The 27,267-nt window shown below is 35.4% G+C and overlaps 2 protein-coding genes across 5 annotated transcripts in view; one reads left to right on the top strand and one right to left on the bottom strand.

Annotated features, from left to right (window-relative positions):
- The window catches only part of LOC140744743 (popeye domain-containing protein 3), a 70,941-nt gene that overhangs the window by 42,860 nt on the left and 814 nt on the right, over nucleotides 1-27,267 (top strand). Inside the window, exons 3-6 of one of the 4 annotated variants that reach the window (XM_073076387.1) lie at nucleotides 9,050-9,152; nucleotides 9,480-9,620; nucleotides 10,532-10,667; nucleotides 26,625-26,749. In XM_073076387.1, the coding sequence (XP_072932488.1) occupies nucleotides 9,050-9,152; nucleotides 9,480-9,620; nucleotides 10,532-10,667; nucleotides 26,625-26,749 (505 nt within the window). Of the gene's footprint in view, nucleotides 1-9,049; nucleotides 9,153-9,479; nucleotides 9,621-10,531; nucleotides 10,668-13,498; nucleotides 13,599-17,244; nucleotides 17,551-24,427; nucleotides 25,231-25,956; nucleotides 26,142-26,624; nucleotides 26,750-27,267 lie in introns of those variants that run through there. The other 3 variants (XM_073076385.1, XM_073076386.1, XM_073076384.1) reach the window with 3 other exon arrangements.
- Nucleotides 22,254-24,150, bottom strand: DnaJ-8 (DnaJ (Hsp40) homolog 8). The gene has a single exon (XM_073076388.1). The coding sequence runs from the start codon at nucleotides 24,008-24,010 to the stop codon at nucleotides 22,994-22,996; it is 1,017 nt and encodes a 338-aa protein (XP_072932489.1). The 5' UTR covers nucleotides 24,011-24,150; the 3' UTR covers nucleotides 22,254-22,993.

A 27,267-nucleotide genomic window follows, 5' to 3' on the forward strand; every position in this document is an offset into this window, starting at 1 on the left:
ATGGGCGTTAAGGGGAGGTATGGGTCAGAACCCCCGCCTCTTAAGCCAGAAAATCTTCAAACAGGAGGACCTTTTCTTTCCGCCTACAATTTTTCAACACAATTTTTTCCACGAAATTTGCCTTCATATCTGCTAAGGAGGGGGTCCTTAGCACATATGAAGGCAAATTTCGAAGACTAGACGAGATTTTGATTATTTTTCGCTGAGCACTACACTGCTTTAGAGACCCACTTAGCAAAGCTTTAGCTACGCACGTGCAGAAGATTATTAGGTTATAACTTTTAGTTTCCCTTTATATTGCTCATCTTTATTCCGCAGGTTGTATATTTACTGGTTAGTCCAGACAGGCAGAACACAAATTCAGAACAGCACAAATGGTGTAAGGTAGAGATAGGTAGTGGAACGATGGAGATAGAAAGGCAGATAGAGGCTCGTAGTTGTTTATTGCTACTACGGGTACATAATAAACTCATTGTGTTATCGATTCCTGGTAATTATGTTTAAAATCAATTTTGTTTTGACTTTTGAAGCGTTCATGCGTAAATAATTTACAAAGGTCGTCGTTAAGGCTGATTAGATTTATGAAAACAAAATCTATTTCAATCTTGGTATATTATATACCAAGATGAAAATAAATTTGCCTGGACGGACAAATTTGAAAATAAAAAGAACACAACTATAATCTCCAGAAAGTTAGGTAAACTTAATAACGTACTTTTATATTTTTTGACAATTTATCACCATACGCTGTTATTATTATTACGCTATATTATTTAAAGAAATCATAAGGGGTTTTGATGAAATAAAAATCGCTACGACTGATAACGTATTACATGTAGCTATTGCTGGGTAGGCCGTAGACCTTGTGTCGACAATGCAAGTAGGTTCTTGCTTTCGATTGTATCTCATTGCTGTCATATTTAACTAATGGTACACTTGTCCCTTGGGGCTATTTGGACCTTATCTAGTACTCACATCTTTAAAGTACACTTATATGTAAGATGAAATTACTCAATTGATTGTGAAAGCTTTGCCATTGCTTCTTTTCTAAAATTGTTACATATTTTTCTGTTTTTGTACGTCGGCGCTTCCGTTGTCGTTCTCTCTCCCGCTTTTAGTTTTTTCAATTTTTACACGGGAATATTTTCGGAATAAAAGATGGATCTATTTTGACGAAACTGTCATGTCGTGACTGATGAATTTAAAGGAAATGTCACTCCTTTTTCATTTCAAAAATATCCAAAGCTACGGTTAACAAAATTGAAAAACAGCGTTTTTGAAATTTCTAGTCGATCTTGAATTTTATGATGTCGTGAATCTCTTTTATAGCTTGTAAAGTTTCTATAGTCCGTACAGACAAACACTTCAATTTTATTTGTTCGTATAGATTGTAACACAGCATGATCGTATCGTTAGGTAGCCTATTTCGGGCGGCCGTATCATTTTCCTTTTCAGTGTGAACTCGATGGAGCTGGCACCTTTGATCTCGATCACTTGCCTTTATAAACATCGCTCTCGGCGGCGTGATTTATTGTAAGGTCCATTTTCTCATTTGTTCTTTTAAAATTTCCACTTATTTAATAGTACATGCATATCTGCTTAGAAGCTTTGTAAATCTTCATGCATGGTATCGAATCATTTTTAAGGTTTCGTACTTTAGCTGTTTGTGTAGGGTGCAACATGGCGTACACTGGATTCGGGGTTTAGAGCCCAGAGGTCACTGAAACCAGTCATGGTCTATTAGTAAAGAAATAGTATAATGGCTCAAGTCTATTGTACTCCAGTCCTTAAGACTAGCAATTTATTTGTGATTATGTTCATGTGAAAGGGAGTTCTATATTTGTACTGCTGTATACACAGGCAATCTTTTTATTTACGAGTAGCAATCAAGTTAGTGTAATTTATAGATTTTTGTTTCTTTATTGTTTTACGTTTTACTTTTTGAACTATGTTGTTATGTTTTAATTGTAAGAATTTTTATGGAAAGAGAAACTATAAACACCAGAAAATTTGCGAAATTTAGCCCCAAAACTCGGAATCTGGAATTATGCCGGATTCTAGTAAGAAGTTTAATCTTCAAAAACAAGAGCCTTTTTAAGAGCCATTAGGTCAAGTGGTTGAAACTTGAGGGAAGGAAAGTTTTGCAATTTGTATTACGTAAAACTGGATCTAATCAACTGGAGGCCTATTTGCACTAAATTCTCCTGCAAAATTTTAAGTCTTCTTCCTAGAAGCATTTGACCTATTTATATACGGCAGTCTTTTTGTATATTGTGGTCTCTATTGCAATCAAGGGGATACCTTTCCTTTTCTTCAGATAGCGATGTTAATAGATTTTCAAATCATTTCTCATGATTTCGCTTTAGAAAACCGACAAGATGTTTTATTTGCCAGACGATCCTAGTACCCTATTTTTTCATATGAAATAGTTTAAATGTGCATGAATGACTTGAAATACTTGAAAAATTACCTTACAGTAGATGAATAATAACATAAAAGCCGAAGGTATCCGGTCAAACTCAGGCGTTTTGTAAGCCTCCTAACGAACCATCTCCACATCATCTCTAACCGCTTACGTAGATAGTCGTCACCGTAAATACTTTACGATTTCCAAGTAAATTTACAAAGGTTGGCTTAACTGAGTGACACGAATACTAAAGACAGTAAGACACTTATGAACACCGTATTACCTCGGACGCTATCTCAGCTGTCGTGTCACTTGCTACCCGTCGTATGGATTTACGAGCGATCGTTAGAAACTATATTATCCACAGTCGGAGGGACGTTTTTAAGAGGATTTGTAACTATAAGGACATCTGCGTGTTTTTTTTTAATTTTTAATATAAGAGTAGCAGACGAGCATGCAGTCCACCTGATGATAATTGGCTTGTGCTGCCCAGGTAGGAATAGGTCCCTACTTGAAGTCTGCTCAGATGCGCCGCTACCCCTGAGGACTAAGTTTGTACGCCTCGGAAAATCATGTCTCCCTTACCTCAACCTTCAAACTAGAATGCAGCAGCGCTTAACACTGCTGTTACTACGAGTAGAACTAGATGTAGTAGTGGAGCCACCAGAGTTGAACCACATAGGGTCCTACCACCTTCATCATCCATCCCTATAGATCCCTAAAGACAGTAAGACACTAATGAACACCGTATTACCTCGGTCGCTATCTCAGCTGTTGCGTCACTTTGAGCTCGTCGTGTGGATTTACGAACCATCGTTAAAAACTGTTTTGTTCCCAGTCGGAGGAACGGTTTTAAAGGATTCGTAACAATAAAGACGTTTGTGGGATTTATTTGTTGTTCTCCTATCCGTAGTTAATGAAAAACTGGGAATTTCGATCGCCTGCTACTCTTGCTGGCTAACGATATCTCTTCACAAGTTGAAAAGGCCTAAAACAAACTCCACCACGCTGTTCCAATGTGAATTGTCGGAGTTTGAGTTGAATGAAGATCTTTTTCGTCTCTTAAATCATTCCTTATCTTTTTGCTGGCGGTGGGCCGAGTCTCGCGGGTCTATTAAATGCGTCTTCACCTAATCTATAATCGATCCTCGTACGGAGAAAGACAAAGTTCTTAATTATACTGTTTTTACACCGTTTTATCAAGTCGATCTACATCGACTGGCTGAACGCAGTGACACGATACACACGGCAATTACTTCACACTATCCATGACTGACGACAAAATACGGTGCTATTACAAAGCCTATTTTTGTAAAATAAATGTAGCAAATGAATGTAGTCCATCTGATGATATGTAGCCACTGCCGTTCAGGGACATCTGTATTGCTCTTGATAGGATTGCATTTCTACTTGATAGCGGCGACACATGCATAGTTTCCTCTAATTGGAATTGGAATTCAACTAAGTTGGAATATCACATACAAGTCCTTCTAACGTAGCGTATCCTTCTAATCAGAAAGCAGGAGCGAACAGTGCTTACTTTAACACGCTTTTATTAGATAGAAATAGGTGTGCCGCTGGTGAGTCTGGACTAGTACCATCTTAAAATACATTACGATCACAAAGCCTATTTGTAAATGGTGGCTTAACGCAACGACACGAGTACAAAAGACAATAAAGACTGGCTTGTCCTGAACAGTTTACTAGGACGCTATCTCAGCTTTGTTCCCGTCGTTCGGATTTACGAGCGCTCGTTAAAAACTGTATTATCTTCACTCGGTGTAATGTTTTAAAGAGGATTCGTAACAGATATGTTCGGTAATAGTCCAAGACGTCTGGGGGATTTATTTTAGTTGTATTCGGTTGTGTTTCTTATAAGTAGACGTGTCAGTATGTGATTGTACATTTTTACCCGACTGTGGGTGGTAATGTCTTACGAGCACATGTACATGCATGTCTTATTCTTTTGCATGCCCTACACCTTACGGATTATAACATAAGTAGTGTCGTTGGAATCGTTTAAATCGGAGTGACTATGTGAGTGCATTACTTCACTTTAGGATCATTTTTTGTTAATAAATATAGATATCTTCGAATAAGTTACGGACGGATTGCTAATTTTTTAATTATTCCCTAACCGTATAACAGTATGATTAAGATAATTAAGCATAAGATAGAACTGCCCGCAGGCACACTTAGTAGAGAGTTCAAGAATAAAGTGTGGATAAACAGGATAAAATCATAATATAATAATAGATAGATAAAAAGCAATAGAATAGATAAAAAGATAAATCTAAATATAAGGTAAGTATTTAAAAATTACGGACAGATTTTATTTATTCCTTCATATATTATGGTTCAGTGAAACAATCATTATTTTGGGCAAGGTTCGTCCCTTATATTTATAGGGCTCGACCTTCACGTGTAATAAGACATTTTCTATAAAATGGAATGAGTATGGGTTATACGTAGAGGTTACGGAGTGATAAAAATCCATTAGGCTCGACAGGTTCTCACGTACCACGACGAGGGCGTTTGTATTTGTACAATGGGGATGAGTAGATATACACATAAATACATATTATATGCGGTATTTTTGATTTGACCTATTTTAACCAAATTAAAAGTAAAGAATTTTTTGCGATGTTATAAGGTTTCTTACAAAAATCCAATATACAAAGATATACGTTTGATATTTTGAAGGTGACAGTACCCTAGCGAACCATATTAGTACATGGTTCGCTAGAGTATGAAGCACCGCCACACCTATTTGTAGCGTTAATGCCGACTGCGCACTTGTAAGATACTCCAGTTTTATAAAACAGACTCTTTTTAAAATACAATAAAATAAAGTGATCGCCTTACCGAATTTGTCTGCAAAAGGTTTCCGGGTTCCAAAAATGTCAAGTAAATCCATTTTTAAGTTTGTACAACTCAAATCATGCATCATATTTGTTACAACTGATTTCCGTTGCCCGCAGTTTCCACTCATGCTCGTATGCTTCTTATGTTACATTCTGAATTCCTGAAACATGCCCGGAAGCATACAATTATTCACCGACCATCCGCGTTATGACAGACAGCATTATAGCTCCACTTGAAGTTAAGTAATGTATTGGATTTACGAACTCTTGAGATATTAGTTTAAAGGCCAGTATAATAAATCAAAACTCGCTTAGAATTGCCTTGTCATGGATCCAAACCGCCCCAAAATGTTAAATATCGTGTGATACATCGCCATTGGAGCGCCGCCAAGTGACTATGACAGAGCATCATGCGGTGTCTAGGATGTACCCTGAGAATATTAAAAATATGCAGACGAGTAGGTGGCATTAGGGATATACGGATTCATATTCTGTTCCTTAACGTCGACACCAATGTCCTTATACATCAATACATGTATAAGGCAGAAATATCTGCTTCATGCCTCTTTATAGGCTCTACTGTACTATATATATTAGCTCTACTAGTGTTATTATTGAGGAGACTTCAAATTAGCCACTGTCGCATGAGTGCAGCGCTGTTATCGCGTGGCTTTAGAGTGTTGTCCATTCAGTTTCGCGATAGATTCCGATGAAAAAACACGCCTTTTGGTAGCAGCTCTGCAGTGGCGCAGTTTTTTATAGATTTACGAAGTAGCGCAAGCAGCGGTTAATTTGAAGGCGACTTTATGGTTGTATCTGTCTTGAGTGATGATTCAATATTGATACTTCCTAGGAGTAACTATGCACCTGTGATTAATATTACCTAAAATTTTCTGCTTTGGATTTAGTTATAAAGGTTGCTGTGATTATTGTGGTATAGTACCATAAGTTACATGTACGTTTGCTGCAAAAGAAAAAAGTACGTCATTTTGGACTTTTATTATATGTATTGGATACCTAAGTGATGAAAATTCAATAAAGAGCGCATTCTACATTTTCCACATTCTTTGTTAATGACCAAAGTTCAATCATGTTTCGGGCTTCGGATAATATATAAAGTATAGGTCAGGGTCTTTTGTTGGTAAAATGGTAGGGTCTTCCTTATGATCACCTTTTTACACGCTTTTTATCATTGCTTTAAAAGACGCGCAAATTCTTTTTTATCATTTTTCTTGATAGTACGTAATCAGTGCCGCCCATGGCCTATGGGGTTTCGAACATAATCCCAGGATTTAGGTGGAACGCTTTGCGAAGTGTCGCTTTATTGCCACGCCCTTCTGTGGCCGAACTCAGGTAGGAATGTAATAAGCGAATATGAAGGTGGTGAACTCTTTGTGGTTCGACTCCGGCGGCACCACCGCCACACCTATTTCTACCTAATAACAGCAGTAGTGGCGCATATGTGGCCGAACTCAGGTAGGAATATCTAATCCTATCTGGGGTTGATTGCAGATGTCCATGGGCGGCAGTAGCCACTTACCATCAGGTGGACTGCATGCTCGTCTGCTACTCCTATATTATAAAAAAAAGCGATAGGTGGAATTACCATTAGGTGGACTGCATGCTAGTCTGCTACTTATTATAAAAAAAAATTGAGATTAATTAAAAGATGTTTTGTATTTTCAAGCCAAAACGTATATTTTCTGCTCCCCTAGATTTTACATGACACACTTATTCGGCCAACTGTTTTACATTTCATTCTTTTTTACAATAGAAAAACATAAACCATACAAACTACTTGTAATTACATTGCCAGCTACACAGACCTGCGGGTTATTTATTTTCTATAAAAAATAATACATATATGTAAGGGTGAAAGCGCATAAATATATTTTATAACAAAAGGTATATTGTGTAATAAATCGCAATTTTACTCGTCATGAATATGAAACGTTTGAAAATGTTAAATATTGGACATGTTGGAGCGGCGCCAGGCGTCCGGTTGTGACAGGGCGTCATGCAGTCTGGGATGGGTTGAGTGGTGCGAGCCGGCGGCTGACCGCAGTTCAATCGTAATTGGTTATAGGTCAGGGGTTCTGTGGGTAATTGTGGTTCATTAGGTGATTTTATATAGACGAAGAAGTAAAAAGCTATGATTGTCTTTAAGTAATTATTTCTAAACATTTTTATATGACTGAAGTAGCACGAGTATGCTGTTCACCAGATAGTAAATGGTCACTGTTTCCATGGACATCTATAATCAATACCATCTAGAATTCACGACCATCTAGTTCTACCCGATATGCGTCGCTACTTCCGTAGACGATACACTAATATAGGGAAGCTACTTCTGAAGATTAAGATGGTTTCCTCATCTGTAAGTCAGTCGCTTAAATATGTGGCGGTGGTACCTGGCGGAACCTAATGGTTCTATCACCTACCTAACTTACTTCTAACTACTATGTTTTTTTTTAATTATAATCTAAAAAGAATGTCACAACTACTTCCTAAATGCATATTTTTTTCAAATACAAGACAGATGCTTATAGGTACCAATTACCAACGTACGCATATGAACACAATTAACACAAACGTACCACACTTAACTCAAACGTGTGACAATTAACACAAATGTAAGTTGAAGAGCGCGTTTAACGTGGCGAGGCGTCTCGTAACTCTTGTTAATTAGCGCCTTGCGGCCGGTGGAGGGTGGTGCAAAGTTTGAGTTGCTTTGGGTCGTTTGCGTTTTATGCTACACTGTCTTATGAGCATATATATTGTTTAGTAGCAGTTCCAAAATGTACATACAGTTAATTTAAAAAATGCCCTGTGCCTAACCTATTCTATAATATATTGCTATTACTGACAGTGTGTGCTTTTGCCATCCCGCGTGTCCACAACTTAAATGTAAATAAGCGTACACTCTCTAAGCGGTTAACAAATGACAAATTTGCAGAACGCGTTTAACATGGCGAGGCGTCTCGTTGCTCGAGTTAATTAGCGCCTTGCGATCGGCGGTGGGTAGCGCAATATTTGAGTTCCCTTGCGCTTTGTTATTGTGGTCCGTTTTACCGAAATACTTCCTTAAAAAGTGGTGTTGTGACTGTGGCTTAAAAACGATGAAAGTCTGTTTATGCCTTTTCTATGTTAGAAACAGCCTAACCGCTTTTAACATGTTTTTCACGCTAGCATTCTCCTTAAAAATTGGAAATCCACGCGATGGAGTACAGGAAATTCGTAATCAATATAATAATGTGTTTGTAGCTTGTTATAGTCAACAATAACTCAAATATAAACCGCCGTACGAATGTTGAACACTTGTCACAAAAGACAAGCCTGAAGAGCGCGGTTAACGTGGCGAGGCGTCTCGCAACTCGTTTTAATTAACGTCTCGCGGTCGCCGGCGGGTGGCGCTAAGTTTGTATGAGTTCCTTGCGTCGCTTGCGCTTTGTCGTTGTGGTCTCGTCTACAAACGTCTCTTTACGTACCGTTACAAATGAGTGTAGTAAGCATTAATTAGGTAACTTGTACTCAAATATGTTCTTTTTTTCTTGAATTTTGTACCCAGGATATTTTGTATTATATTTATTTAAAATAATAAACTATATCAAAACGAAGAATGGTTCAACCTTCCACATCTTTTAGGTAATAAGGTGTTGCCTAGCAATTGGTGCGAGTGTTGAATATTTTCTAGCGTCTACTCGTGACTTAACCATCCTAATATGGCAGTCCCAGACTGCTGGTCCACTAAACTATATTATGTACTGCAATGTTTCAGACTGGTGGTGTCTCAAAACCAGCGCGCCCTCCACATAGTGTTCCCACACCACTTCCTGGACTCGCCCGAGTGGTTCGGTGTCTCCACTGACGAGTACTTTCAGGTAAATTATTATATTATTTTAATGCTTCATCTACTGTTAAGTGATCACGAAATGATATAGTATCATGGCATAAACAGATCACAAAGTTTCCATATCTGTGGCCCGCATAATAAAGAAATATTTCGTAGTGGTAAATTTCATTAAACTTGCAGTGTCTCGTTAGTCTTGATACTCGTGATACTCGTAGTTCCAAAATTTGCAAATAATTTGAAAACAAATATACCTATAAAAATCTCATTTTTTACGAACACTTCACGTTATATAGATCGAGTGAGAACTACTCGTACATTTGATACATCCTACCGAGTCACTGCTGAAATGTTCCAGGTGTCGATAATGGCGATGGAGGAGTCGCGGGTGCTGGTGTGGCACCGGGACAAGCTGAAGCTGTCCATCATGTCGGACGCCTTCTTGCAGGCAGTCTTCGACCACATCCTCGGCAGGGACGTGGTACACAAACTTATGCAGGTTGGTCAAATTACTGCGTGATATTTTCCTACAATTCATATGTTTCGTCGTTTGTTACTTCATTAATTGACTATTTCATATTATATTTAATGATTTAAATTCCATTCAATCCATTCATTAATGAATTCCTGAATCCATTATCCATTCATTCATGAATGAATGCCTTCAATCTTATCCACTCTTTCATTCATCCGCTGATTTTCTCTTGATTCTTATTCACTGTTCATACGTTTTATCGTTTGTTACTTCTAAATAGTTTTTTTCAGATTATATTTAATGATTTTCATTCCATCATTCATAAATTTGGGTTTAAACTTATCCACTTTTTCATTTATCCACTCATTTTCTCCTTCATTCATTTTATTTAAAGGTGGTAGAACCCTTTGCGGTTCGACTCCGGCGGTACCACCGCCACACCTATTTCTACCTAATAACAGCAGTGTTAGGCGCTGCTGTGTTCCGGTTTGAAGGGTGTGGTAAGGGAGACAGACTTTTCCGAGGCGTTCCAGCTTTGTCTTTAGGGGTAGCGGCGCATTTGTGGCCGACCTCAGGTAGGAATATCTAATCCTATCTAGGGTTGATTACAGATGTCCATGGGCGGCAGTAGCCACTTACCATCAGGTGGACTGCGTGCTCGTCTGCTACTCCTATATTATAAAAAAAAAAAACATTTAGTCAATCTTGCTATCATTCTTTATTTCTCTCTTAATGTTCACTAAAATCACTAACTTTATTGGTCTTTTCTCAAGTTATTCGTAATAAATTTTGTTCCATACTAATATTATTTGTATCATGCATGATACACACACACACACACAGAAACGCAGACCCAGGACATACACATCCAACGGGTTTGATAAACACAGTTAGATGCTACTTTTTGCTTATTAGAAATACGCCCACAATTCCAGGTGAGCGAAACGATGGCAGTGAGCAACGGCCACCTGCCGAACAGCTACGAGGAGGGCGAGGACAAGCCGATGCTGGTCGTGAAGAAGGCGGGCGACGGGCCCGGCATCACGGCACTCCTTAACCGGCAGCTGCAAGGTGAGATAACACAGTGGCACTTGAGCTCGGGGAGTAACGGCTAAGGCCTCTTTTACATCTACAGACATTGATCGTGTCGTATCAGACAAGATTTTGTCAGGCACGGCCCGTGTCTGGCGATTATGGAAAATATTAATAATAAATATGTTAATACACATTGTATATACATAATGATATTATTATGATTTTGCTACGGACCGTGTCTGATACGTCAGATGTCTGTCGATGTAAATGCACCATAAAAGACAGACACACGATTCGGCGTCGTATAGTTGCATGTAGCGAGGTCGTGTAAGGTTGTGATGTCGTGTCGTCGATAGCAGGTCGAGAGAATTGGTGATGCTTGTATAAATATGTAAATGGTTGTATAAATTGTAAGAGTGGGAGGGAAGGGGGGTCTATGTATTAAGCAGTCGGTTTTTTTAATTTAAAAAAAGGTTTTTTCATTATTCACCATGGTAATGTGTGTATGGCCTCCGAGTTTTCTTGTGATGATGCGGCGCCGTATCGTGTATGTGTTTAATGCACTATGGATGAGTGCTATGTGGCGCTTGCGACGTTACGTTGGTCATGTTCTATGTGGGTACGCCGTAACCTTGGGAAGAAATGGTGTATTCCCGTGCACTTAAAGGCGCTAGTGATATTATATTCGCACGTATTTAATGTGGGCAGCAATTAAAGTATAACTTGATTCAATAAAAATTGTAATGTAAAATGGCCGCTTTTATTAATGTTTAAGGATTGATCGCATATTGTTTGCAAAGGAAAATCTCCCACCCGGGCTTGGGGAGCGGCTGTGCTCTAACAATTTCAGTGCGGAGTTTGTATAAATGCAAGAAAACTTCGATAGCATGATTCAGAAACATGTGGCGCCATCTCTTGATGAGTTGTGGGTAGTCGCCACAATCGCTTCTTAATTACACTTTATATAGGTCGCTAGCAAATTAGCCCTTTTGCGTAACAATATTTACTGAATCAAGTTTCAAATGTGGGTAGTAAATACAATAGTATTTCCTTTATTTTACCTTTCGCTATTTTTTCTACGATTTATTATGTGACAAATGAGCAAAATGCCAACATGTAAGTATTGAATATTTTGTTAAATATACTGTTTTGTGTTGTTCTTATCGGGTGTAGTGGAGAGCAAAAGTCACTAGTGCATACATATAATATTAGAACTAAAGGCAATGATAAGATAGAACTAATGAATGGATATATCAACATTAAATTGGATTGTGTGCATACATATGTTGATAAACGATGTATGACGGAGGTCATCATAAATACTTATGTATACATATGCCTTCACTGTTCCAAGGAAATTGGATGGTGTCAACTATCCTTAGACCATATAACATACTGTCCAATTAAGTTTTATTTGATTATTGTACCAATAAAGTTTTCTTAATTAAAGCGTCAAAACAGACTTTTCTGCTCGTTTAACTCTATGCATTTTATATTAAATATTTGTTTTAAGTGATATAGTTGCAATTTTTAAAACGTTTTTATTAGACATTAATCTTAATTTTTGAAAAATATAGTGAAAACATTGCTCCTATAACTCCTTGCATTTTATACGAAATATTCGTCAAGTGTGTTGCTATTTTTAAAACTTTTTTATTTAGACATTAATTTAATTTTTGAAAAATCTAATGAAAAAAATGTAATAACTTTTATTATAGATAAAAAGATTTTTTCAGTTTTAAAATTAGCAACAATGTAGTGTAACGGTTAAGTAAATGTCTTTTAGCTCGAAAAAGCTTAACGTATTGTTATTATCACCATGAATAACCAGCGTTCAGTTTTTGAAAATAATTTTCAGTCTATCTCGTTGTTATGTCTATGACCAAGACAGACTATTTTGTCTATGCCTATCAGAGACAATAAAATTTTCAAAAAGTGTACGCTGGCAACCCTCATCTTAAGTCATTTTATGTAATGCTTGGTGCGTACTGTATTATTGTTTGTGCGTCTGTCGAAATTTTGCAAAATATTTCTACGGGCGCATAATATGTAAATTGTGTATGAGTAGGTGCACGACTCACGGATTTCGACTATCATTATATACTGACCTCAAATTATATCGGTTATTAAAATCCGTTACTTAAAAATAATTATCTACGTAATTACGAACTAGTGATGTGTAGTTTTATCCATAGGTAGATTATCGTAATTGGAAATAATTACTATTACTTACATTCTATAAAAGGCTTATAAGTATCCAAAATCTTTTATAATTCACATATTTTAATATTTGCAATAATTGTGTTTTAAAATAAGGGAATGTTTAAATCACTATAATAAAATCTCATGGAATAAAGTCAAGTAATTTTATTGGTGTATTTGACAGCCATAGCTCGTACGTCTTTAATGGAAGGGCCCCTTAAAGATTGTTAATAGCTACAAAATAAACATACGGGTTGAAAAAAAAGAAATCCGTAAATTAAAAGTATAAACGGAAATCATTTTGGCGAAGTCGAAGGCGAAGTAAAGATTACTGACTCCTAATAAGAAAATGTACCCAGTTTTGAGAATTGAAAAAGTTGCATAAAAAAGTTTTGCCACGTCTCCGTGCTAAAATATCCCTAAAATATTTAAAAAAATAATTATTTATTTATTATGTAATTTACGCAGTATTAGTTATTTATTCGTAAATTTTCTCAAATGTTTTTATTTGTCAAGAATTCAAAAAAAAATTGTGGCTTCATTCAATTTCAAGGCGAAGAAGTATCTTTACTAATCTATGGGCGAAGTATATAAATGAGGATAGATCCGTGAGTGGTGCACAGGCCGCTAGCGGTGCGGGTGGGTAGCCGTGTGTTGTGTCGCAGGCGAGCACGCGCCGCTGCTGCGCGCCGCGCCCGCCGCAAGACTCGCCTGACGCCGCCACTCGCCCCTATACCCTACCCCTTTACCCTACCCTACCCCATGCCTCGCAGCATCCTTACCGACTCCCTAGACGTTACAGCACCCTTACCGACGCTCTAAACCTTACAGCACCCTTATCAACCCCCTAAACCACCTACCTTACAGCACCCTTACCGATTCCCTAAACGCCTTACCTTTCATTACATTTACACTTATCAACCCTCTAAATACGATCTTAGCGATTACCTCGCCTTATTATATCCATACCCTATGTTACCTTCTATCCCTCTAAATACGATCTTAGCCGTTACCTCGCCTTGTAGTATCTATATTTTACCTTACCCTTGCCTCTCTATAAATACGATCGTTGCCATTGACTCATTATAATAACGATACCTTAAATTACCCTTTATCCTTACCTACTTACTGTCCCTATACATACGATATTACCCGTTACCTTGCTTTATAATATCCTTAACTTACATTACCCTATAAATACGGTCTTGTGCCCGTCAATAATATTCAATCTATCCAATGTTTTGCCTACCTAATTTGACAATTTGGTAGGTACATGTTGGAAAGATTGATTATTAGAAACGAGCATTTGCAAATACCTCACCTTATCATAATATCCCTCCATAGTATCAGTACCTACGTACCTTATATTACCCTCCAAAAACTTTGCCACTCGTGGAAATAACGCCGTATGCCGCTCGCTACCTTATCATTCACATTTGATATCTTAATATCTTGGCGCTATTCCAACCGTCGAAGAATTAACTTTTTATTTATTTACTCATTTAATCTCACGATTTACCCTTGCATTCGATAGTCCAGTTATGGTATCCCAGTACTTTTGCATCTCCCGTAATTTACAATTTATTTATGATCTGTTAGCTTACCATCTATCTATTGGTATTTGTATGTCAGCACTTATCTATTACAATCATCATTGTCCTATGTTTTCCTAGTATCCTCAATACTTTAACCAACCCATTTACTCTTACCCCTAATTGTACGAATATTTGTATGCTATGCATTATGCTCCTCGCTTCCTTATGAAATAAAACAGTTATCACAACTCATTTTACTTAATATTCGCAGAAAATTCGCAGATTAAACAGTTCAGTCCTACATAAGGTTATTGAAATATATAAATTCCTGGGAATGATATTGATAAGACTTGTGACCATACTTGGATAGGTAGCTCAGCAAAATTCATCTTTTAGTATTAGTATTTTATTAACAAAACATAGAGACATTTCAAATGCTCTGTATTTAATACTATTAGTGATGTTTAGGTAAGCTTTAGTAGACAGTGCATATACACATTTCTTTCACACTTTTCTATTAATCGAAGCACTGTGGACGTCCCCACTTTGTAAGTAATCGAAGTTTTGTAAGTTTATGAATATGATAAATAAACTTATTTGCATTAAATTACATTTTTTCTATGTAGTATTTATATAGTGTGACTTATAAGGAATCTGATTATTTTGTAGATAATTAAGCGATTATAAATCACAAATGTTGCTAAGTATTAGGTCACAAGAATTTAAGGCACTAGGTACTTATAAGTAAAATAACTGTTATTCCCGATCGCTTCCTCCTTATGACACTGCAATATTTTACAATTATTAAGGAATGTAGAAATATTATTTACGCATTCTAATAAATACTCCACTGTCATATTTTTCTCCTAATATCATATATCCAGCATTATCATATTACTTATTCTTAATTAATATGAATCTCTATCATAATTATGTCGCATATTCATTTCTTAGGCTTGGGATTGTAGCTAATATCTAATATCTGGTGGTTTTAGCTTTATTGTCTGCATTATATATTTACGTGTTACGTACTATGTACATATTATGATGTATGTTTAATTTAATATTAGTATCAGTATTTTTGTTTTAATATAATGTTTTACTTTGCATGTTTATGTATGTGTGGTGGTCTGTACACGTTCAGTATTATTGAAGATTGAATGGAAATTATTGACACACATCACACAAATGAATGATGTCTTAATAATAGACATATCAAAGGTAATGTTTAAGTGAGTGTGGAATGTGAGTAAATTCATACGAAATTGAATATTTTATAACACTGATCGTGTGCCGACCGCCTGTCAATTACCGTCCTAGTCTATAATTTGTGCTAATATCTCTATTTTAAGGTATATTAGGTATTAAACAAATAGGTGTATGGGAAAATATGATGTAAGTTCACTAGTAATTTTGATAGATTTGTAGGTAAAATTGGTCATTATAGGACGGACGCCATTGTCAAATTTGACGTTCGTTTTTTCATTATATTATTTGAACCTAATGTTTTTATTCATTCTGTTATGAATACTATGTTAATTTCAACTTGCTTCTTGATAGCGGCAAATAAATATAGCATTTTAACTTTACGAATTAGAAACAATACTTGGGCCTGTTCATTTAAAGTGTTAAGCGGGCCTAAGACGATCCATTATTACTCACGATATTTTTGATGCAAGTTCGTTATATTTAAAATATTAATCGTTTATTTTATTAACCTTAATTTACATAACTGAACTCGTTATTAATTTAAGCCCTTGATGTTTTTGACTTTATTGTGTGGTTTTATACTTTGTTTGATGTGTCTATGTAATTAATTAATTATCATCAGTCTAACTAAGTACAAGTTCAGTAAAATATATTGAGCGTCTTAAGGCCGCTTTATACCGTTCCCCTGACGTCAGATTTGACAAGCGATGTCTCGATCTAACAATGACTTTAATAACCCCTCTTTAATTTAATAATACGTTTGCTTTAAAAAATAATGTTACCCTCTTCCCCTTTTAATATTTAATCTATGTAAGTTATAATTGAGCTTTATAAATAATAATTATTTCCCTAAGTCCACTCCTTGTATCCGAATTCCGTAAGCATGCTTGGAAGACCGGCAAAGAGCAGGTAATTTTATGTTGGTATTATTTTGATTTTTTTGACACCCCACGCACTCCTTTGTTCAGTGATATCACAGTTTTGATTTTTTTATTAGCACTGTACGGCACGGTTGCTTACAGTGACACGAATTGAAAAATTACGTATAATTTTCTGTGTATTTTTCGTTAAAATGGGAAATAAAAAAGAATATATTATTATACTCGCAAAGGGCACAAGAGGCAAGTTGGAATTTTCTATAGTATTGTATTTGAGTACAGATTGTATTTAAATAATGTACACGTTATTATCAAAACTAGCAATGTAATACATATAATATTATATTATTATAAAAATCATCAATGGGAGTAACGTTAAAAAATAAATGTATTAATGTTCTATGGTTATTTAAAAGTATCAATAGAGATTGCACCTCTATTTTCAAGGAGCACGCGCTTCCTAAACCTAAATTTTACTTTCTAACTTTTAAATATAATGTTTGCCTCAATTAGGTTGAAAATTTTAAGATGGCTGCAGTACTTATCAATTTTTCTTGTATTTGTAAGTCACTTTTATAATTGAATTGCTCACATACAAATTAAGTTTGTGATTCAATACAATCTTAGTGTGTGACATGGCTGAGATCGTTTTGGTAGGTAATGCTATATTGAGATTGGTTATAGAGATCAAAATTTGGCCATTTCTGATTGCACGCATGTTTGCGGCTTTTACTTTTAAAATAAGTTTCGTAAAAGTTATGTGAAATAATTCTTATTTTTTGAATATAGCGACGGACCCGAACGCGTGGCGTCTGGGCCGGATCGAGGAAGCGGACCACGAGACGCCGGTGTGAGGGCACCGCCGGGCCGCGCGGCCCGCTGCCTTCTGACACCTGGTGCTTGTGACTGTAGTGTCCGTGGAACGTTCGAGTTGAGCGCCTCTGACCGTTGAGTTTGAATTTGGAACGGATTTTATTCACGAATTACAAACGTCGATACGAGCGACTGTGTTGGTTGAGTTTGAATTTCGAACGAATTTGATTCCTGGCTTAGAGCGTTCGAACGCTGAGTTTGAATTTGGAACGAATTTGATTCCCGAATGTTCAACGCGAGCGATTTTCTTTGTTGCGTTTAAATATGGAATGACGAATTACGATGCGATTTAAAATTGATTTTCGAATGTTTAATAGGATTTATTGCTCAAAAGGGAAATTAATGTTTTTGGAATTTGTTTTACGTTGTTACAAAATTGATTTTATTGAATGGTTGTATTGTATCTCTCGAAATGTGATAATCTGATTTGGTTCTATTTTTTTTTTGTTTTTTTTTTATTGTTACTATTAATTAACGATGACGAGATTGTACATAATGACAGAAAAAAGGTATATATTGTGACACCCAGAAACATCCCAGAAATGTAAAAATAATGTTGGTTATTTTTTCTATTTCGATGGAGAGACATATTTTATATAAGTATCCAATTTTATACAGATAATTAAAAATGGGAACCGCAAGAGGAAAGTATAGAAATTCTTTGCGTAATATCTACTAAGTGAGTTTTAATAGAAAAAAAAACTTGTCAATTACGCTTAGTAAAATTTCTGATTTTCCTCAATTTATTTGGACTTTTAACACAGTTTTTTTCGTTGAAAATATTTACGTGATATTTAAATAACTCACCTTCTCAAATAGCGAATTTCATATTTGAAGACATAATACAATAATTATTTTGTGTACACCTTTTATGTAGATAGATGAGTTACGCGCATTATATGGAAATAGAACAGAGAATTACTTATGCTTCTACTATTTACCACCATTGAGTTCTTTACGACTCGTACCAATATGACATGCAGTGGGCTTTAAGTGTAAACCCCAAGCAAACTTTTGTGAAATAAATGCTATTCTCTCTGTGTTTAGGGATATATTTGAGTGGTATAATAAAAAAAAATGTCTTGCATACTAAACTTGGTACTCAAGTACCAACTATGGTCAAGTTGTAAGCCGCTAGTTGATGGATTCCAGAAAAACTGTAAACCAAAAATAGAAAGATTTCGGCTAAAAACCTTATTTATACATATAGTATAAACGAGAATGTAATTTCGTTTGTTTGTTTGCCTACATAACCGATTGTCATTGAATTTTCTACACACCCTGTCAGAGATTCAGAAAATAGTGCCACTTCTCCTAAAAATACCGTTTCCGAAGTATAGATAAAAAAGTCTCACCACAAGCGAAGCTGCGGGTAAAAGGTAGTCAAAAATAAAGAAATCTCGCATCTCGTGATTCGTTCTGTTCTATTTCTGTATATCGAAACAGTATGTCCTAAACGAAAACTATGGAAAGAAGTTCAATATTTAAAGAGTCATTTGTAAATAAATGGACTAAGATAGGAATTTTCGACGGGAACTGTGTGTACAAAATGGATGAACGACGGGTAGTTTAATTCCCGTATCTATAGTCGATGGGTCATAATGAGATATATTAAAAAAAACTAAGTGATATGGAATTGACATAATACAAATTGATATAATAAAATTGTATAAAATACTCGACTATGAATACAGGTGTACAGCTAGTTAGGAGACGAAATTACGAAAATTTTTAACATTACAATAAATACGAACTTATTCATCCACCACAGAGTAAACTAGTCAAAAGCCCGCTCCACATTCGCGAGATTCTTGCGAGATTCTCGCGAGAACGCGAGAAAAGCCAGATTCGTATTGGCTCCACATTCTCGTTTCTCGTGCTCTTCTCGCGTTCTCGCGAGATTCTTGCGAGAATGTGGAGCGGGCTAAAAAACAACCATTTTAATACATTGTGGCGCACATTATTCTGGTAATTATTACAAATGCTATATAATTGTTTGTTTATTTAAATTTGGAAATGTTTATGCAAAAATAATGGAAATTGAAATTTTAAATAAAAACAGTTGCCAGTTACTGTATTAGTTGGTATTTGTGTAAATTAAAAGAAATATTTATATATGCGCTAAATAAAAAAATACCCTTGATTTGTCACTGTTGGGTTTATTTTTCCATCGGGACCATTGTGGGAATTATCGAATATCTATTTTTTGAGATTCCAAGTGATGTTGATATAGTTCGATTTAATACATTAATAATATAATTATGTACCTAAGTATACATTTTCCATATTTACATTCAAAACTAAAACAATTATATCGCATTTGTTTTTATATTCAATCAAAAAATAAAATATCCATCTACGCAATATTAAAATAATGACCATTGTTATTATATTATACTAATGTACAGATTATATCGTTGTACATTACAAAATTAAAAAAAATAAGGAGCCTTAACAATAAATGTAAAAGTAAATTCTGTATAATACAGAGATAGGATAAGTACCTACCGTTAATGAAGTACATCTGCCAATTTAGAGCAGCGAGGTGGAGTATGCTCCACGTGTTTTGTTATGAAGCGGAATGTTTAGATGAGAACATAATTCCTCCATAACAGAAACGGAAGTCTCTGCGCATTCAAAAGTCGTTTGTTTGTGATATATTTTTTGAGAGGAGTTTAACCAACTTTAGCTGACCTTAAAAGGCCCATTTACATTAAAATGTTATTTTCAAATTTTAAACTAAGTCACATAAGGATTCAACGTGACTTGAATAATGCCTTAAAACCGAACATCGAAAAACAACACGATTTTTGTACGCGCCGCGACGGTATGTGGTGTCTAAACAAACAGTACATAGAACTTAATCTAGGAATGAATAAAGGTGCCCTGTTCTTTATATAATGTGTGTTGTCGATGGATGCGTGGTATCAGAATAAGAAAATGTCATAGGTAGATAGTACATTTCAAAATTGATTTACAAATAAATGGCTACAACTCTGCTCTATGATTAAAGCGTTTAGTTTATTTTGGTGTCAGGTAAATTTATTGCGATTCACAGACAAAATTGGCGAAACATTTCGATAATATGAACTTTTAAAAGTTTAATGCATTATAATTAAAATACCGACGTTATCTACAAGGAAGTTAATAAGTCATTTGATTTTATATTTTGATTTGTTCTTAAATAATCTAACTATTCAATATAATTGATTCACCAGGAACATCAAATTGAAAGATCAATGCCTATAGTCGATTAATTCATCGATTAATTCATTCAACTAGATCAAAACATGAGTAAGAAGTCTAATGTCAGTGACCTAATTTAGTAACCTTACTTGCAATCCATCGCGACACTTTCTGCCTTGTGTCTCAATATTTGGGTAATCGTTATATTGTTAGGACACAGTCATTGGACCGTAGTGGAACAAATTTTACTTTTGGCCATTGCATTACATGTTACGTTCCATTTCTTTGTTATTTCGAATTTTCTTTTTTGTTACACAGTGTTTCCAGTATAATGAAATCATGTAACTTGATGAATGATAGAAAAAATGGTAGTAATGAAAATATCTAATAACGTTAAATTGGTCTTAGATGAGTAAAATATATTTTACTTATCAAATAAATTGGATAAGCTTAAGTACAACAAATATTTTTTTTATTAATTTTGAGACAGATTATAAATATGACGACATTTTTTAAAATGAATTTTTAACGCCATTACGAAGAAAGACAATTGTAGTTTGCTAGATAGGAATTAAAATCTTGGATGGTTCGTTGTAAGTAAATTCCACAAAATCCAAATAGACATCGCCGTTATTATAGACGGCACTAAATAATGTTTGATTTATAAATCACGCACAAGTATGTCTGAGTTACCGCGCTACTCAAGTATGGAGATATAAATTTGGTGCATGTGAGTAGCACGTGGACTTATTTCAATGCCTTTTAACAATTTATTTGTAACGGAAAAGTGTTAAGCCTGCGTACTTTCTGCAGTATGTAATGTGTCTGTAAACGGCTCCAGGACATAACTTGTGACCAACTCTCAATCGAGTTGGTCACAAGTCATAGGCTATCTACCATCAAATGAGCTACAAGCTAGTCTGCTACTTCAATCTCATATTTAAGAAAAAACTGCAGCGTAAAAACACGAATATTTTTAGTATGAGAGTTTCTACTTTTTGACATAGTGAAGTGTTGGGACGGGCCCGATAATACTAGGCATTCCAAAAAGCAATAATTTTGACTAGATGCAAGATTTTTTAATTGAACATTGCAGCTTTATTGATTATTATATTATGTACGTATTCTTAAGTATAGAGTATCGTGAATGCACTGCCATTGCAATTTTACTAATAATAATGATTTGTGACAGAAACGAAAGTTACTCTTACGCCGTCAGTACATCGGTTAATGTTGTTACACTTGTTACTAAGGATCTCAGAATAATTTTAAGGTAGTCTATGAGAGTTTCATTATACTTGGCCGTTCCTGATTGAAATAAATGTAAATGGCGCAGTATGTTTCTTGCACTGATAATGATATTGACCAAAGATATGAAAATGTTAATAGATTCGCTATACAAGCACTGGCGCCATCTATACAAGTACAACTTCAAAATACTTACCATAATATATTAATCATTTGAAGATATCTAAAGTATCTATATAGAAAGAACTTTCTATCGGCAAGTTAGTTCAGCTCTCATATACCTTTACTTGCCTTGATGTATGACGTGAAGAGCACCTGATTCGAATGGTGGTAGAACACCACATTGACGTACCTCATAGTGGTGTGCTACCACAGAATGCCTTAACGAATTGCCATTTGTGATGATTGTAAATTATAAATGTGTGGTTGATCTGAATCATTGTAGTACATGTTACATGGGACAAATAGAGATAAAAAATAAAAATAATAACTTGTGTAAAAATTGTTTTATTTTTCTTCAGTAATCATATTTGGTGCATCATTATCGAGTGTCGAGATTAAAGGTTTTAATAACATTATTTACAATATAAATAAGTGGCTTATTAAACAGGTGTTCTTACAATGTTTAATATTCATTTTCGGATAGTGTTGGTTACAATAAATACAAAGGCTGAGTCCACATTGCGTTTTTGGTTAGCATCCTTTCCTATTTACATTCTAGAAAGTATAATTCACATTCGACTCACATTTATGTTGCCTCATTTTGAATAAGGATTGTAAAAGTATGTGGTATTTGAGAAGTAGATGTAGAAACTGAAAAGTTATAAGATGACTCCATTACAAGATACATTCCTAATAATAGAGTTACTAAAAAATAATAACTGGACTGATACAATATTATGTGTATAAATTAAATATCTTATTGGCTAACAGAAGAAACAGTAAATAATAGTATTTTCACAAATTCATTCAACATAATATCATCAATTAGTTTTAAAAGTAACATTTTCCTATTTTACAAAAATGTAAGTATACAGAAATTAAGGCCAGTATAAATAAATGAAAATGTTTCATAAATATGTAATAAAAATTTTGGTCACAACTCCAAAAAATAATTTGCTTTTACCCACTTTTTGAACACTGTCAACTTAGAACCAATATCAAAAATAGTAAGTAAAGTAAAATTTAAAAACCAATCTCACTCGTTGCTACAGTAAATTATTTAATATTATCACGAATCGTCAAATGTCATTCTACCCACCCCATGTTGTTTTATGTACCTCCTGTATTGCTTATATTTATTATTATCTGCTAAAGCCTTCTTGGCTTCTTCATCTTTCATTTGCTTCCATGCCACGAAGTTCTCTTTTATCCAGAGCTCCTCATCGAGGAATTCTTGTTTGTCTTTCTCTTCTAATGCACCGAATTGGTGCTGACCTAACTTTAGGTACCTCCTAACTAAGTAAAGCTTTTCTTCCCTACCGTAAGGATGTTTCATGATGGTGAACTTCCAAAACCACCTCAGATACCAGTAAATCCAATATGCAATTGAGTATGGGAGTATTATCAATTGGACCCACAGTATGTCAAGTATCTCTGGCTTAGCGTACGCTCCCTTTATGTCCATGTTCTCTTCTATAACACGCCTCACTATCCTGTCCTGTTCTTCTTTTAGCTCCGCTTTACTCTTTTTAACTTTGTTTCTAGTTTGTGACTCCTTGGTTTCCGCCTTCGCTATCTCTAATGCCTTGTTCCTGTACTTGGGTATGGTCATGAAGTACTTGATTGCCGTGTCGTACTTCGACCAAGCGCTGTAGTACTGTATGATTGATATGATGGTGATAGTTACCGCGAGGACTATCCGCACGTCGACTTTGGGCGCCATCCGACGCCTGTAGTAGCGGTAGTAGTGAGCATAGTACTCCTGCGGATTGTCCAACATGTAATCGTAGTCTGCTCGCTCCTCGTCATCTCGTAGGATCTCGTACGCGGTCGCGATCTCCTTAAACTTCTCTTCTGCTATCTTCTTCGCGTTGGCTTCCCTGTGCAAGTCCGGGTGATATTTTCTGGCCAACTGTCTGTAGCTCTTACCGATCTCATTTTTAGTTGCTTCTCTCGAAACTCCCAAAACTTCATAACAGTTATCTTTGCCGCAATAAATTCCTTCGAGCAGGTGGTCGGCACATAATACTGTGCCTATTAGATATAATAACGTAAAAACAATAAAATAGCTATATTTGAGGAGCATTTTTGAGTTACAACATAATCTCTGTGATTAAATGCACTGGCTGTGACTAGCGGTGAAGATATTCTGGTAATTCAGATAAAAATAAAATTCAACAAATCGCCCAGCTGGCTGTCAACAATTCATTGCCAACATAATGTCAACATTGACAACGTACAACGTCACTTATCAACGTCAGCTAACTAATGATTCGGAAACATGTATTGAATTTGTTGTAATAAATGATTTTTTAAACATTATGCGTATTCTTAGTTAACTGATTTTAATCTCTTTTACTAACTTGGAATAAATGTTATCAGATAAAGAAAATAGCATTATAAATACTATGGCAGAACATTATTTAAGTCTTAGGCTATAATTATATAGAAAAACATTCAATGACATTAGGAAATACCAATTACCATTGAAAACTTGACATTTCATATTTGATTATGTATAACATGACAGCAAAATAAATCTTTCTTCAATCAGTATTCAGTGCAGAAGTGAATATTTTCTTTGGCTAGGATGAGTGATTAAAATAACAGTGGGCCAAAAATAGATATTATTCGGACAAAAGTTAGTATCTAAATCACTACAATGTTTCGTGACGAGCTTCGTCAGTTCGTCAAAAATGTTTACCAGTTCCTTATTGGGAACGATGGACCTTCAGGCAGTGGGCTAATCGTGAAACATATGGGAACCCAAGAGAAGGACGGAGATTACAGTTTTCCTAACACAATCAAGCCATGGTGGGAACATTTGATAATAAAAGAGGGGAAAAGTACAGAATGTACTTTCCTTCAATACATAAACAAAGACGTTCAGACACTCGTAAGCGAGTCAAAATATTGGGACATATCTATCGCTCGAGCGATGGTGGTGGGTGATCGAGTGCACCTGTTTCTGAATCGAGCTTCAGCCATATTGATTGGCCTGTTAAATGCGATAGAGACCCACCATATGATCGCACAATGCTTCACGATAAAGCCATCTTCCGTGGAACTCGATCCGTTATGTGACCACTCGCGTGATGTAACCTCGATGCGAGTAAAACGTTTGGCGAAGGTCATCGAGAATTTGTATGCGATCAGCGCGAAGTGCCGCGAGTGGTCACCTCAGATATTTGTCACGACGAAATCGACGAGCAAAAAAGCTGACAGTCGCGTCATATACTGCGGCCCTGTTTTGAACGCAAAAACTGGCGTCAAGGAAACTTCGGTCAGCGGAGATGAATTAATTAGGTGAAGTACGCTTATAGAGCATAACTATTTTTGTCTTAGCTATATTTAGATCAAATATTTTGACCCTGGAGAGTAACAACCTGTGTATTGCCTCTTAGGAACCTTGAATTATAATGAGTCTCACCTTGTAAGGTTAGCTGCAGATGTATTTTACTTTCATTGGCTACATAGTACTTGATTGACGTTGCAATAAAGGGACAAAGTTAATCTTAACTCTATGTAATGATCTGATACATGCAACAAATGTTTTGTTGACCTTCTACTGAATGTAGCAGGCACAGAGTAATATTTATAACATTAGAAATTTAGAACATGGTCATTTACACATGTTTAGTGTGGACAACATAGTATGAATATTTACATTATCCATTGTGTAATGGGTTTGATTGGGTTTGCCCAGTCAGTAAGAAATATAACACAAGTGACGGTTGAATGGTTGATGGTTGACACTAAGATATCATATATTCCCTAAAATATACGTACACATCTGTATGTGACCTAGAACAGATCAAAAACATCATTTAGGTATTTGACTGAGCGAGAATTAAATAATGAACTCTCAAGTTGGCTGTTGCTCCTAGAGGTCAATAATTATATATTTAAAAAATTGTTTTAGATTGTATATTAAAACCTTTAATTCAGGACATCCTTCTAAAAAGCTATTGGAATAAATCTTGTTTATATTGTATCAGATGAATTAAAACCTAACATTTTCTTAAATTTCAGCATGCGACAGACAGACTTGCAGCTAATATTTGAGCACAAAATGGGAGGGAGGATTCCGGCGAATTCGCCATGGAGCGAGTATATGCTTGTTGTGGGGGAGTCTTCAGTTTCGTATGAACTGTTGAGGACTAAGCCAAGTAGTCCCGTAAATATTGAATTTACGCCATTAAAAAGTGCAAATAAAGGTAATTGTATATTTCAATAATTTCTTTGATTTATGTATTGTTCTTTACTTACATATTATTTGAGTTTCACTATCAATATTGCATACTATACCCCTATTGCAAAATTTATCTACTTTGACACAATTCGGCATATATGTTGATCTGTTTAATTCTTGAGTTAATATTTCAGTTTATTGAGTTATGTTTAATTAGCTGTGTGGCCAATAACTTAATTTTTTGAGTTATAAATTGAGTCACAAAACAATGCAAAAAAACTTGATTACCATTTGGCTTAAATTGAAAATGCATTACCAAAATTATGTGTATTATATATTAATTAATATGCTATAATCCATATATTCTCAATGCCCCAACTGAAAGACCTCAAGCCTCCAAGGCATATTCTACCATACTACAGTGAATATATTTTTCTAAAACATACTTGTCACACCTCTTGAATAAGAGATAATATTATATAAGACTATAGAACAAATCTATTTACAGAAGCAACATTCATCCTATACAATGGTGCAAGACTGCAGAAACTGCTGAGCTACTACAACCTTTCACCAACATTCCCACCACTGCCTGATTTCGAAGATGCAGATTTTACTCTGCTCACTCATGAGGTAATTGTATATTTAAAGGTTGTTGACCTCACAATTACATCATCACTTTATTTATCTTGTAATAGTATTTGCATTGGTGTAGTGTGTGGTAATGTCGATAATGACAAATATTAACACTTAAAAATGGATTCTTTGGTGTTATGGTTAAATTATTTGGTCCTATAAGATGGTTATTGAGCAGTAACAGATAGAGCCCATTTGCTGCAGCAAAAATATAGCCATTTGTCATCAGTCCGTTAATTATAAAAAGGAAATCTGAGAAGTGTTGATATCAATTACCCCTTAAAAGTTTCCTAAGTATAGATCTTTCCTAGAAGCTAGTTTTACTCTTGTTACAATGCTTTAAGTGTGTTAAGGATATTGGTAGATGAGCTCACAAGAGATCTAGATGTCCATTTCTGGGATTTAACTGTTTGTCTTATAAAATACCTACAAGACGGAAAGGCATGGTGCTATTCTTCTTCTATGTTGATAACACTTGGCTAGAAAGCACATTCAGAAATTTACAAATTTTCTTC

This window comes from Epargyreus clarus, unplaced genomic scaffold (genome assembly GCF_041222505.1).
Source record: "Epargyreus clarus isolate Ecla_fem2 unplaced genomic scaffold, WU_Ecla_fem_2.2 ptg000009l, whole genome shotgun sequence".
Classification (NCBI taxonomy): Eukaryota; Metazoa; Arthropoda; class Insecta; order Lepidoptera; family Hesperiidae; genus Epargyreus; species Epargyreus clarus.